This window comes from Callorhinus ursinus, unplaced genomic scaffold (genome assembly GCF_003265705.2).
Source record: "Callorhinus ursinus isolate GAN/ISIS: 27379988/994484 unplaced genomic scaffold, GSC_fseal_2.0 scaffold7, whole genome shotgun sequence".
Lineage (NCBI taxonomy): Eukaryota > Metazoa > Chordata > Mammalia > Carnivora > Otariidae > Callorhinus > Callorhinus ursinus.
The window spans coordinates 50,515,058-50,527,848 of record NW_027397069.1 but is presented as its reverse complement, the minus strand read 5'-3'; the positions used below and the strand labels follow the sequence as shown (position 1 = coordinate 50,527,848).

Here is a 12,791-nt window from a genome sequence, read left to right as displayed (position 1 = left end):
AATTTCAGTGCTTATATAAAGTAAATTGCATTTTTAAAATACTTACCTTGTAAGTGGTAAATTAAATTATCTCTTCATTGAACGTTCATTCCTTTGTAATGTTTCTAAACTACACTGATGACATCAGAAAATAAATTGATCTTATCCTTCTCGGCAAATCACATATGATTCCTTGGTTGTGTATTTCTTATAAATACCAGGGATTTTTAGATTTCCTTCAATTACAATAAGCACAAAAATGAAAAGTTGTGAAAGTCCAGGAATGTTGAGATTTTTTTACTTCTGGTTTCATCATTACTACATTTATTATATCTGCTTATCAATTTCTTTACTGTTTATAGGTTTGGGTTTAGGAGGGTCCTCTTTGACATGATTTGTAGATTAAAGAATTGCAGACTTTTAAACCTGTATTTCCTGTCCTTTGTTAGATACTCCTAGAGAGGACCCCAAATGTGAACATTTGTGTTGTTTAAAAAGCTAGATAGTCTTGGTATAAGTTAAAAGGAAATGTTCTTACATTATTTTTTTAACAAAATAATTTAAATATAGTATCTATTTAAATAGGTATTATATTACAAATTTATTATAAATTATTATAAGTATATAAGTATATATATCTTTATTGTTCTGTGTTCTTTGTATGGAGAAGACACATAATATTTTAGATTCTGTTTCTTGGATATATTTTATTTACCAGCTAATCCTTTTATTTATTATTTTTTAGCTTTTAGCTCCAGACATTCGACATGAAAGAAATGTGATTTTGCAGTGTGTTCGGTACATCATCAAAAAGGACTTTTTTGGACTTAATACTAATTCTCCAAAAACTAAAGATGTATAAGTATTTGATGTTTCAGCACTCATGTGAAATAGTCCCATCCTAATGTTAGTGGAGGAAACCTTTTTAAAAAACAAAAAACTGGATTAGTAATTAAATTGTAGACCTCATGGGATATTATGTTGGATTTTTTATTCTTCCTTTTGAATCTATGCAAATAAATACATAACTGATTTTTTAAGACTGTGTCTGTATTGTTGGGGTTGTGCATAGTATTTGTTGGCAGAATTCTATTTTTTATTTATATTTATTTGTATGTATTGTTGTCAGGTAAGGAAATCTGCTCTGGGGACAGTTAAGAATTGAAGATTCTGGTTTAGTAGTAAAGAAAAAAGTTTTAAAAAAATGTTACATTCAGCTGAGCAAAACTGTAGGTTAGGGAGAGAAGTACAGTCATTTTGTTTTAATGCAGGAGAGCAAGAATCATTCTTTAACTGTAGCAAGGGGGATTATTATTATTTTTTTTAATTTAAAGATTTTTATTTATTTAACAGAGAGAAAGCATAAGTAAGCAGAGCGGCAGGCAGAGGGAGAGGGAAAAGCAGGCTCTTTGCTGAGCAGGAAGCCTGATGCGGGGCTCGATCCCAGAACCCTGGGATCATGACCTGAGCCGAAGGCAACCGCTTAACTGACTGAGCCACCCAGGCGCCCTGGGATTATTTTAAAAATAAACCATATCAAATTAATATACTCAGAAGATCTTGAAATTTAAAAAATTTATATTTTAAAATTTCCCTGTTTATTTCAAAGGACATTTTGAAATTCACCTATTGGCACTAAATAAGTATTTCAAATATCGAATGTTTGGAATATTAATATAGATAGGCCTTTGTGTATGTTTAGATTCACTGAAAGTGCTTCTTTGTGGTATGGTTCGCAGTTGGACCTTTTTAATTTCTCTGTTGAAAACTATATAAAGCATGTTACTTGGACTTGATGAAGTCCATCTAATTTATAGCCAAAACAGTAGTTTGTGAAATAATATAAAACCTTAAAACCAGTTTTAAGATTTAATTAAAATTCATCCTATGAGCATATTAATTGAACCCTTTTTAAATGTTTTAAATAAATAGATCTTTTTGAGTCCTTTAATACCAGAGATTTTGATCTTATGTTCTAGTCACTTGTGCTAGCTAGAGCTGGAGCCCTCCCCTTTTGATGGGGTTTTTAAAAATCAGTCTCTTGGAGTTGAAAAATTGACTTTATCTGATATTGTGATTATTGAAGCCCATGAATCTTGCCTGCAAGAAAAAGGCAAGAAAGCTGATGGTGGCCCTGAGGAGAGACCTCTTGCTCCTATATGTTTGTAAGATCCTATCCAGAATCCTAGAGCACCTGGCATGTAACACTATGATATTACAGACCTGCGATCAAAATTCATATTTAGGTCAGTGTTTCCCAACTTTGTAACCACCATACAGACCTTCTTATTCTGTTTCATTCTCCTCCTCCAGCGAATCCCATGTTTTAGAAAATTATCTGTCCAGTACATTACTTAATTCAGTTTATATAACACTGTTGAGTGCCTACTTATGTGCTGGCAGTAAGCATGGTTTGAGAATATAAAAATGAATGAGGCCTTGCCTGACTTTAAGGAACTCAGTTTAATTTTTATATTATTCATAGTTGTGACTCTTACACCAATTCATCTCATCAGGATGAAGTAACCAGTATTACAAAACTGGGATGATACTCTAACATATGATTTAGTCTGTAGTTTTATCATAGGTTGGCATGCAAATTCCATAGACTTTAAATACGGAATTCAGACTCCTAGGTTGCTTTCACAGACCCCTGTAACTTCAGGAATGTTCACAATCACTGCTTTAAAGTGCGTTGTGCAAAAAGTTTTATTTTCAATTTCTCTTGCTTTCTAATAAATGTATTTAAGACTGAAAATGCTCTTCTGAGTACTGCCTTGGCTATGTGTCTGGCAGTACACCTTGAGCTCTGGTGACTATTTTTATTTTATTTATTTTATATTTTTAAATATATTTATATATATTTTATATTTTAGAATTATATAATATATAATAAAATTATTTTATAATAATATAAATTATATATAAATATATATTTTTTATATTTTTTATTTTATGTATTTTTTTATTTCTAAGTGGATAATTTCAGATTCATTTGCCTTTTTATTTAACCCAGGAATTTTTCAAGTGTGTTTAAAATTTTTAAGCACCTAGAATACAGCCCATGTGGTTTCTACTTTATGGAATACATGGTCAATATTTGTAAATACTCTGTGAGTGTTTTGGGGGGGGAGGGGTGCCTAATCTTGGATACAAAGTTTTTTAGATTTAGCTTGTTATTGTTCATACAGTCTGCATTCCTGTCTTACTGTTCATATAATGAATTGATTTCTGAATGTGAAAGAAAGCATTATATGATGACTCTTGGTGAGTTGTGCCTTTTATAACTGCGAAATACTCTTATTTGTCCTCAGTACTCTCTGCATTGACCTATTTCCCCCAGTTAATGTAGTCAGAATAGCTTTTTGGGAGTTCAGTGTAATAGTGTCTGGGGAATTTAATCCATTTATATTAATTGAAATTGTTGAAATGTTTGGACCATCCCTGCCATCTTATTTTGTATCTTACTTCAGCATTTCAGCAGCATGATTGAGTATTGTTTTTTCTCTTAGTTTTTCTTTCTAGTGCTTTGGAAAGAATTAAACCTATTGCTCTTCCTTTAGTGGTTATTCTTTTCTCTGAGTTTGCAGATACAGTGGCTGTATCTTCCACTCTTCTCCGTTAGCGTTCTTGCACTTACCCACTCGGGCGTCTCCTTCTGGTGTAATCCTGTGGGATTTGTTTCAGATTAATCTCTGTTATCTTGGTGTATGTGTTTGTGTGTGTTTTAACAGTATGCATAGTTATTTAGACAACTATAAGTTTTACTGTTTCCTTCTCACTGCTTTTTCTTACAAGGTTAGTTTTTTGGTTTACTGCAGCATATCATCAATTAATCATCAAGTTGAATCCTCCACTTGAATTTTTTTTTTAATTGAGTTTAGGGTGTTAGGTTCAAAATCCTTTCCCTTCAGAATTTTGAAGCCCTAACATGATGGTTTGCTAGCATCCAGTACTGCTGATTTAAAAACCAGACACCAATCTGATTCTCTCACCTTCTCTTTTTATTTATTGATAGAACCCCGTTTTTTCAGGTTTATTGAAAAACTTCTGGGTTTTCTTTTTATGCTTTGAGTCCTAAAGGTTTTACCATTGTGTGTGTAGGTATGTGGGACATTTGTCATACCCCATGGTCCTTTCACTCTGAAGAATTGTACCATTCTTGGATGAAGAGCAGTTTCTAAAATGATTTCTTTAAAGACTTTCCATTTTATTGGTTTCATTTTTCTGGAACTCTTACTGAGTGTAGGACCTCCTGCCTTGATCCTCTGTCACTGGACATTTATATTTTTTCTTGGTCTTTTTGCTCTATTCTGGAAGACTTCTTCAGATGTTATTGTCCAGATCACTGATTCCCTCTTCAGGCATGTCCATTACATTAGTATTTGAGCTTTTATATTTCATTTTAAGTTTAGTAATTTGTTTTTAAATATTCAGGATTGCTTTCTTGGTCTAGTTGCTTTATTCATAGATGTGGTACCCTTACATTTCTGGGGATATCAATTGGAATTTTCACATTATTTTCTATTCCTTCAGTTACTTGTGTTCTCTATTGCCAACTGTTTTAATTTGTTCAATTTACTAATTATCTTTACCACTATTTGTTGTCTTTAAAGGATCATTTTTTTTTAAAGTTTTTTTTTAAATTTATTGGAGAGATACAGAGAGAGAGAGCTAGAGAGCACAAGTGAGGGAGAAGGAGAAGCAGGCTCCCTACAGAGCAGGGAGCCCGATGCGGGGCTCGATCCCAGGATCCTGGGATCATGACCTGAGCCGAAGGCAGACGCTTAACGACTGAGCCACCCAGGTGCCCCTAAAAGATCATTCTTATACATGAAAGAGATTCACTTGATTAATGTATTGGTATTGTGGATGTGGATTTTCCCTACATTGGTATAAGCCTTCTTGTCTCTAAAAGACTTTTACCTTGACTGAGAAAAGGGGGGTTGTTCACTCATTCTTTTTAGAATACATGGATGGGGAGTGGGCAGGAGATCCAGGCTCTTGTCCCATCCTCACCCCCATCACTGGAGAGTCACCGTGTCTCTCTTAGCCAAAATACAGAGAGGGCTTGATTCTGAGGATAGAGCTCTTCTCTCCAGGGCAGAACTCTCCCACTCCCACCAACCACTTGGTTTTGGAGGTGGGCAAGGTTAGGACTTGATAGTTGGAGCTGGAGGCCCCCACCTTTCTGTCACTTGTTGATTCAGAGTATCCTTTTTACCTTTTTGATTGTTGTCTCCTGGGCTGGTTGGGGCTGAGGCTCTCCACTGTTTTTTTGTCAGTCTGATCAGCTTTGCAGTGGTTCCCCAACTTCAGTGGACATTGAAATCACCAGAAGGGCTTGTTAAATCCAGATTGCAGGACCCTACCCCTAAAGATTATAAATAAGGAGATTGGGCTGTGGCCTGTGAATTTCCATTTTTAACAAGTTTACAGGTAATGCTGATGAGGTTTGTCTAGAGGACCACATTTTAAGAACCACTGTGAGGAACTTAAGAGTTCTCAAAACCACTGGCACCCCAATATTACCCTTTATTTTGTACTCCTTCCCTGTTGTAAATCTCCAGTTCTTTTAAAAAAAATATCATTTCAAGGAATTTGGAGCATAAGGAGAGGGGTAGTCCACTGTTTTAATCTAGACTTTTAATTTCTTCATTTGTCGTATTCCTCAGTTTTAGAGTAAGCCTCTAAAAAAATTTCTCCTTTTTATGGCTTTTCCTTTTTTAAAGATTTTATTTATTTGAGAGAGAGAGAGAAAGGGAGAGCAGGAGCAGGGGGAGAGGGAGAAGAAGACTCCCTGCTGAGCAGAGAGCCCAACGTGGGTCTCAGACGCTTAACCAACTGAGACACCCAAGCACCCCGTTTCCTTTTTATGGCTTTTTAAAAAGCATTTCATTTTGGAAAATGTCACCTCTAGGTAAAAGTATAGAGAGTAGTGCAGTGACACCCGTCTTCCCAACTGCCATGCAGCTTCAGTACTTTATCATCTGTGGCCAGTCTTATTTTCATCCACACCTCACCTATCCCTCACCACCCCACCTGAGATTATTTTGAAGCAAATGCCCAGGCATCCTATTTTTTTTTCAAGATTTTATTTATTTATTGACAGACAGCGAGAGAGGGAACGCAAGCAGGGGGAGTGGGAGAGGGAGAAGCAGGCTTCCCGCTGAGCAGGGAGCCCGATGCGGGGCTCAATCCCAGGACCCCGGGACCATGACCTGAGCCGAAGGCAGACGCTTAACGATTGAGCCACCCAGGCGCCCCTCAGGCATCCTATTATTTTATTCCTATATATTTCATTATATATCTCTAGAAGGTAAGGACTTAAAAAATCCCCACCATATCTTTAAAATTAATAATTCCTTAAGATCATCTACTGTCCAATCAGACAAATGAAGTTTCTGTCACTTACTAAGATAACATAGTTGAGATCATTCTGTGTATTTCATTTTGTACTTTGTTTATATATCACAAGTGCCAGATTGGAAAAATATATTTTGGACAGATTTAAAATTTGCTCAATTTGCTTATTGTATTTACTACTATTGTCACCTTCCTCTTTTCCATGAAAAAGTAGACATTTAAATTCTGAAATGGACTACGTATCTTCATTTTAAATGCGAAAATGGCAGTGTCGAGCACAGTAGAGCTCACCGCTGCTACTGTTGTGAGGGAGAGGAAGATAGGAAAGCCCTGCTGAAGGAATAGGCCAGGGCCAGGGGTTTTGCCACATATTTAATAAGCATTTGAAAGTTGCCCAATTGACTTCCTTTGCCCAGTAACGATTTGCCTGATAACCAAGGCTGAAAAGGACTGAATGGTCACTCTGGGAGAGGAGAAACCACTTCGACTATGGTGGAAGCAGGAGCTTCGGAGGGCAGACTTGTTCCAGAACAGTCTCCTGTTAGCGTAGCTGGGGACTTCTTGGGAGTGGCATAGGAAACGACGATTATTTCAGAATTGGGAGAGGAAAGAACCAGTAAATGTGAGTACATGGAGTAATAGAGAAGACAGGTACTCAGAACATACCTGAGTTGAAATTTCCGTTCTTGATCACTGTTGCCTTCGACTGTGTCCCGCAGTGCAGTGCACCCTATGAAGCCCTGTGGCTACGGTTTGCAACCCTTTCAGGGTCTTCTGTTGATCTCTTGTACCAGTTGACTGGAATGTGTCTTTGTGCACCCCCAGGACAACCTATAATGTCTTCACTTCAGAACTTTTCATAGGTTGAGTGAGGGTTTCCATATTGTGGTTTCCGGCTGTCTTTATCTGACTAAGGGCAATACCACCATTTCCTGGGTCTAGTATTTGCAAACATATAGCATCTATATGTTTTTTTGGTTATCTTTCTGTTTTTATTTAATTTGTAAAGCTAAACTGTAGGCTTTATTTGTGTTTCTCTAGTCCTCCATTGTGTCCTTTTTGATGATTGAGTTCAGGATGCCACACTGCATTTAGCCAGTGTGTCTCTCAGTTACCTGGTTGTTCATTTTGTTGATGTTTTTTTATGACGAGAGTAATACGCTCATTGTAAAAATTCAAATAATCCAGTAGTATATAAAATAAAAAAGTGAGGTTTGTTTTGCCCTATCCTCTTCTCATCAGATTACCCAGAGATACCACTGTTAACAGTTTGGTGTATATTTCCAGACCTTTAAGATACATATATTTACAAATATCTAAATATGCTCATATAAATTTTGTTTTTAAATAGAAAAATTATCATAGATATTGCTTTGCAAATTTTTCACTTGACAGTATGTCATGAATATTTATGTATATATGTAAATGTATGCATGTATGCATATATATGCTTTCACTTTTTAAATCATTCCCCTATGGGGAAATTTGTTTCCAATTTTTCTCTAATGTTAATGAGACTACAGTGAACACTGCTGAGTTTACGGTGATACACTGTGTGAGTGTGTGTGTGTGTGTGTGTGTGTGTTTATGAATATTTCTGTAGGAGTCTTGGGCTCAAAGGTCAAATGGTCTTTAAAAGGCTATATCAAATTACATTCTTAGGAAAAATAGGTTTAGAAAACATATTGAAACTTGAAATAAGGAAAATGGATTCCTGTGTGCCCTTTCAGGGTCATACAAGAGCAGTGGTTCTCAAAGTGTGTCCCAGGACCTTTCAGGGGACCCGTGAAATTCAAACTATTTTCAGAATTCTAGGACATTATTTGCCTTTTTCACATTCTTTTATGAATGGATAGTTTTCCAAAAGCTATATGATATGTGATGCTGTCATCACTTTGACAGCTCATGAGAAGTGTCCATGGCTTTTCTTGTGTTGTCTAGAATTTTCTAAAGTGGTAGGTTGAGGATAAACATACATGAGTTTTTAGAGCTTAACTCAGGTTGTTCTCAGTACTCTTACTATCTTTGGTTTTGCCTGTTATAGTCTTTGTAACCTTATAATTATTGAATTAATGTCATCAACAAATTATTATTTTGAAATGCCAGTGACCTGGAAAACTTTAAAATGATGCCACTCAGCTCAGTACTATTTTTTTGTGTTAGAAAATAGAGATTAAAAAAATGTTATTTATGTTAATATGTGAATGGTTTGTTGTTTTTAGGTGCATCAGTATGCTTAAATTTTGTTTTAATTTCTAACACTATGTATATTAATAAATATAACCCACATAAACAAAAGCTCTTGGAGATCTCAGTAATTTTTAAGAGTGTGAAGGAGTCCTAAGTCCAAAATGTTCGGGAAGTCACTGTACTAGAGCAAGTATCTAACAAATCCACCTGATGGTTAACTAACCCTTTTTGTTTGACTGACTGATTAGGGCCCAGACTCTGTAAGGCTGGTGTTAACTTGTACAATACTGATAAGCTGCAAATCGTTTTTTATTTGGTAGTATGACCTGTTCATTTTCTCTAGGAGAAAGGAGGTCATAGTTGTTTAGCCTTGTAGGACATTAGTCATTTGACTTTGTAATCTTACTCCTGCATTCTCTTCCAGTATCGTCTTTTATCATCCTTTGGGATCCTTTGGTAATAAGTTAAAGAAATCTTTTGACCTGTGTTTACTGTGTTGTTTCCAACTTTTGAAAATTATTCTTCGACAAGTTCACAAGAGTTTCTTTTTATCCATGCTCTTGCCAATGTATCACAGATCTTTTTACTGGTTTTGCTGATGCATGAAATGTGCCAGGGTGTTGTAAGACTTAAGGACTTAAAAGTTAAAAAAATTTTTTTTAAACATTTCCTCAGAGTTCAGTGGGTCTGCTTTCTGTTCAGGGGCCTGAAGAGGATTCGAGACTCTAAGAGAAGGACTGGGTGATCCCACGTGGCGTGGGCTGGGGAGGTGTGCCTTTCCTTCGAATGCTCCTACCCCGGGAGGCAGTCCTGCCAGCCGCTGTCAGTCCAGAGCAGTAGTAGTAGCTCCTCAGTGTTGGGCCTTTCACATGGAACACGCGTTATACTTAGAAAACCTCGTTGAGGGACAAGAACGTCCCAGAACAGCAAATACAGTAATTTTGTTATTTGGTCGGGTGAGAGAATGGCATCTTTTTTTTGCATTTTCCTGACACTAGTTGATGTGGGAAACAAAGACAGAAGAAAAATTATTAAATTTCCTTACTACTTACAGCCCACTGACAAGTCCTTGAGACAGGCAGAATGACCTTCCTGTAGGGACTCAACTGCCTCAATGTTACCACTTTGCTAAAAGGGCAAAAGACAATCCTAACCCGCCCCCCCACCCCCCCCGCCAAGATCCTGTAAGTCTATTTTAATATATAAAAATTCCTTTATCTCTAAACCCCCCAAGATACGTGTTGGCAATCACCCCCCAAGCATGTGGCCCACCGATATACATCTGAAGGGTTTCATGACAAGGGTTTTATTTTACCGTAATAAATGAACCTTTCCCCAACAATAGCTAGTCCCCTCAAGGTCCTGGAAACCTTGCTTCCAAATTCCATAGAGACTTAACGCTATCCCTAACCCCCTCCCAACTTGAAAGTATATAACAGGCCACTCCTCATGACCCCAGTGCAGCTCTTCCTGCCCACAGGTCCTGTCCCCATGCCTTCATAAAATCACCTTTTTGCACCAAAGATGTCTCAAGAATACTTTCTTGGCCTCAGCTGTGAACCATAATGTCTTTCCCACATCACTAGTGAGGCCAGCCATTTTTCCTATTTTTTTTTTTTTTTTTTGGCCATTGCATTCTGTGAATTGCATGTTCTAAATCTTTATTTTCCTGTTGGTTGCTTGGTTTTTTCTTTCTGATTTACACACACACTTTATGGATCTCAATCTTTTGTTATATATTGTAGTCTCTTGCTAGTATTTTTATTTGGGGGGAAATTCATTCTATTACTTTGATGGCTTCGCGGCTTTGTGTCATCCTAAAATATACATATTTTTTTCTTCTAATACTTTTGTGATACTATATTTTGAATCTTTAATCTGTTTTGCATATAGCATGAGTTAGGCATCTGTTACTTTTTTAATTCCTTATTCTATAAAACTGTAGAAGAGAACTTAAAACTTTTTTGCTGTTCTGATCCCTTTATTTTTGCAGGTAAAATGGTTTACCTTCTTGATACTGCCTTCTAGTATTTGTGCTCTATAGAAGGGTTTCTGTTTTTCTTTTTCTTTTTTTTTTTTTGAAGATGATACCATATAATAGGAAGTAATCTGTTATTATTATATAATTTCACAGTGGTTCCTTTTTAATACCATAAGGGGCAGCTATTTAATCAAGGCCGTGTTTTCTCCCCCGGCTCTTTGCCATGTCTTCAAAACTACTGACATTGTTGCCATATCTTCCGGGAGTGGTAGCAGCAGCCACTTCCCAAATTTTGATTCTATACAGTCAAAGATAGCTGCCTCTAACCACTAAACTATCTGAAGATAACCAATAACTGGGGCCTTTTTTTATGTCACAGTGACCACTGGTTATTTTTGGCCCTTTCTCACTGGACTGTGGCCTTCTTACATCTTGAGGGAAGGAAGTCACATACTATTACCTTGTCTGAGAACACGTAAAATTACCTGCAGTAGACCAGTCAGTATTATTCGCAGCCGAGCTGCATAAATCCCAGAATATGTAAGAATTCCAAAATGGGAAAATTCTTGAAAATGTTATTGCTTTAAAATGAATCTATGATAATATCTGTTCTTTCAGCTCTGAAAGTATTTTCTGGTTTTTGTTTTTCGACATAATATTGGCTCAAATTCCTCCCATATTTATTTGTGCATATGTATTTAAAACAATGCTGAATCATTGTGAGAGAACATCTACTTCCTTGCAGAAGCAGGAAAAAGAAAAAGTTCTGAATTAGATACATATTTGTATTCCAAGGCTGGGTGCTGTCTTTGGGGACATTTTCAAGAGCAGGTTTTAGACCACAACTAAAATCACAAGGTTTGAATTTGGTAGGCACTTATTTTAAGATCTCATACGGTGTTTGGTGGATGTGATGATAGGAAACTGTGAGACGGGAGACGGTCATCAAAAACCATCAAAATAAGAAGAGGTATCAAGTCAAAATAAAAAGGTATCAATCAAATTATGTACTGAGTCAGACTTATAGAGCCTGTGGTATTCATTGCCCTTAATTCCCTAGCAAGGAAAATGGCATTTGAAAATTTAATTTTTCACTATGTCAGTCACTATTATTTGGTATCAACAACCAGTGGCTCCCAAACCAGGATGATCATCTGAATATAAATTCCTACCCTGAGATTCTGGGTTTTGTGGATATTAGGATGTAGCTCAGGAATATGTTAACAAGTTCCCCAGGTGAGGTGATGAATGTGGTCTGACGGGTTTGGGAAGCCCTGGTGTCGACCACTGTGTGTGTGGGAGAAGCCCCTGCAGGGCGTCTTGCTGGTTAAAATACAGATTGCTGGGTCCCCCTCCTCCCAAGTTTCTGACTCATAGGTCTCTGGTTGGGCCTGAGAATTTGCAATTGTACTGAGTTCCCAGGAGACGGTGCTGCTGCTTTTGCTGGTCCAGGACCACACTTCTGAGTACTCCTGACATAGATCTTCCCCAAGACTTCCCAGTCCTAGACTGGTCACACTCAATAAAGACAACAAACTGGATTCTGTGGCAAGGTCTCGGGTTTCCTTGGCTCGAGCCTTTGCTTTTCTTTTTCATGTTCTACGTGGTGATTTTTCTTCCTTGGAAGTGAGCATTAATCGATGGACCTCTATCCCTAAGCATAGTTTCGAGTGGAAAGAAGATGATGTTTGCTGGTTAGGGTGGCTTGGCAGGGGAATGAAAACAGCTGAGGAGTTGTGCAGATCTGGGCAGAAATCCCTGTGCTTTGACACTGGTTTTATTGTGATCTTGGGCAGGTCCCCTAATCTGCTTTCCAGCCATGGGAGCTCCAGCTCTGGTGCCTTGCCATGCCTCCCTCCTGCCAAGAGGCCTTTACTCTTCTCCATACCTGGAAGGCTCTTCCCTTTCCCCAGTGTCTTGTTATTGCTTGCTTACACTTAGATCGCTGCTCAGCAATCACTTCCTCAGAAAGCCTTTCCTGACCTCCCTAAGTAGGTCAGGTCCTTCTTTACACACCCAGCACCATGTACCTGCCCTTCCCAGCATCACCACAGTTGCATTTGTGTATTTACTTGTGTCATAACTTGATTTGTCTCTCTCTACTAGACTGTAAGCCCTGGGACTTATGCTGTAAAAAGGTGGATCAGTTTGTGTTTCCTATTGTGGTCCAGCCACAAACACTGTGCCTGGCACATAGTAGGTGAACGAATGGGGTCACATATACAAACAGCAGCACGGGCAGGGTGGGCATCCCAAAATTGGCTGCATTCTTGCC

The 12,791-nt window shown here is 37.5% G+C and overlaps 1 protein-coding gene across 1 annotated transcript in view; it reads left to right on the top strand.

Annotated features, from left to right (window-relative positions):
* The window catches only part of NUFIP1 (nuclear FMR1 interacting protein 1), a 47,717-nt gene extending 46,705 nt beyond the window's left edge, over positions 1–1,012 (top strand). The window contains exon 10 of the mRNA XM_025874849.2: positions 725–1,012. Coding sequence (XP_025730634.1) covers positions 725–841 — 117 coding nt within the window. The 3' untranslated portion in view covers positions 842–1,012. The remainder of the gene's footprint in view (positions 1–724) is intronic.
* Positions 1,013–12,791: the final 11,779 nt, after the last annotated feature.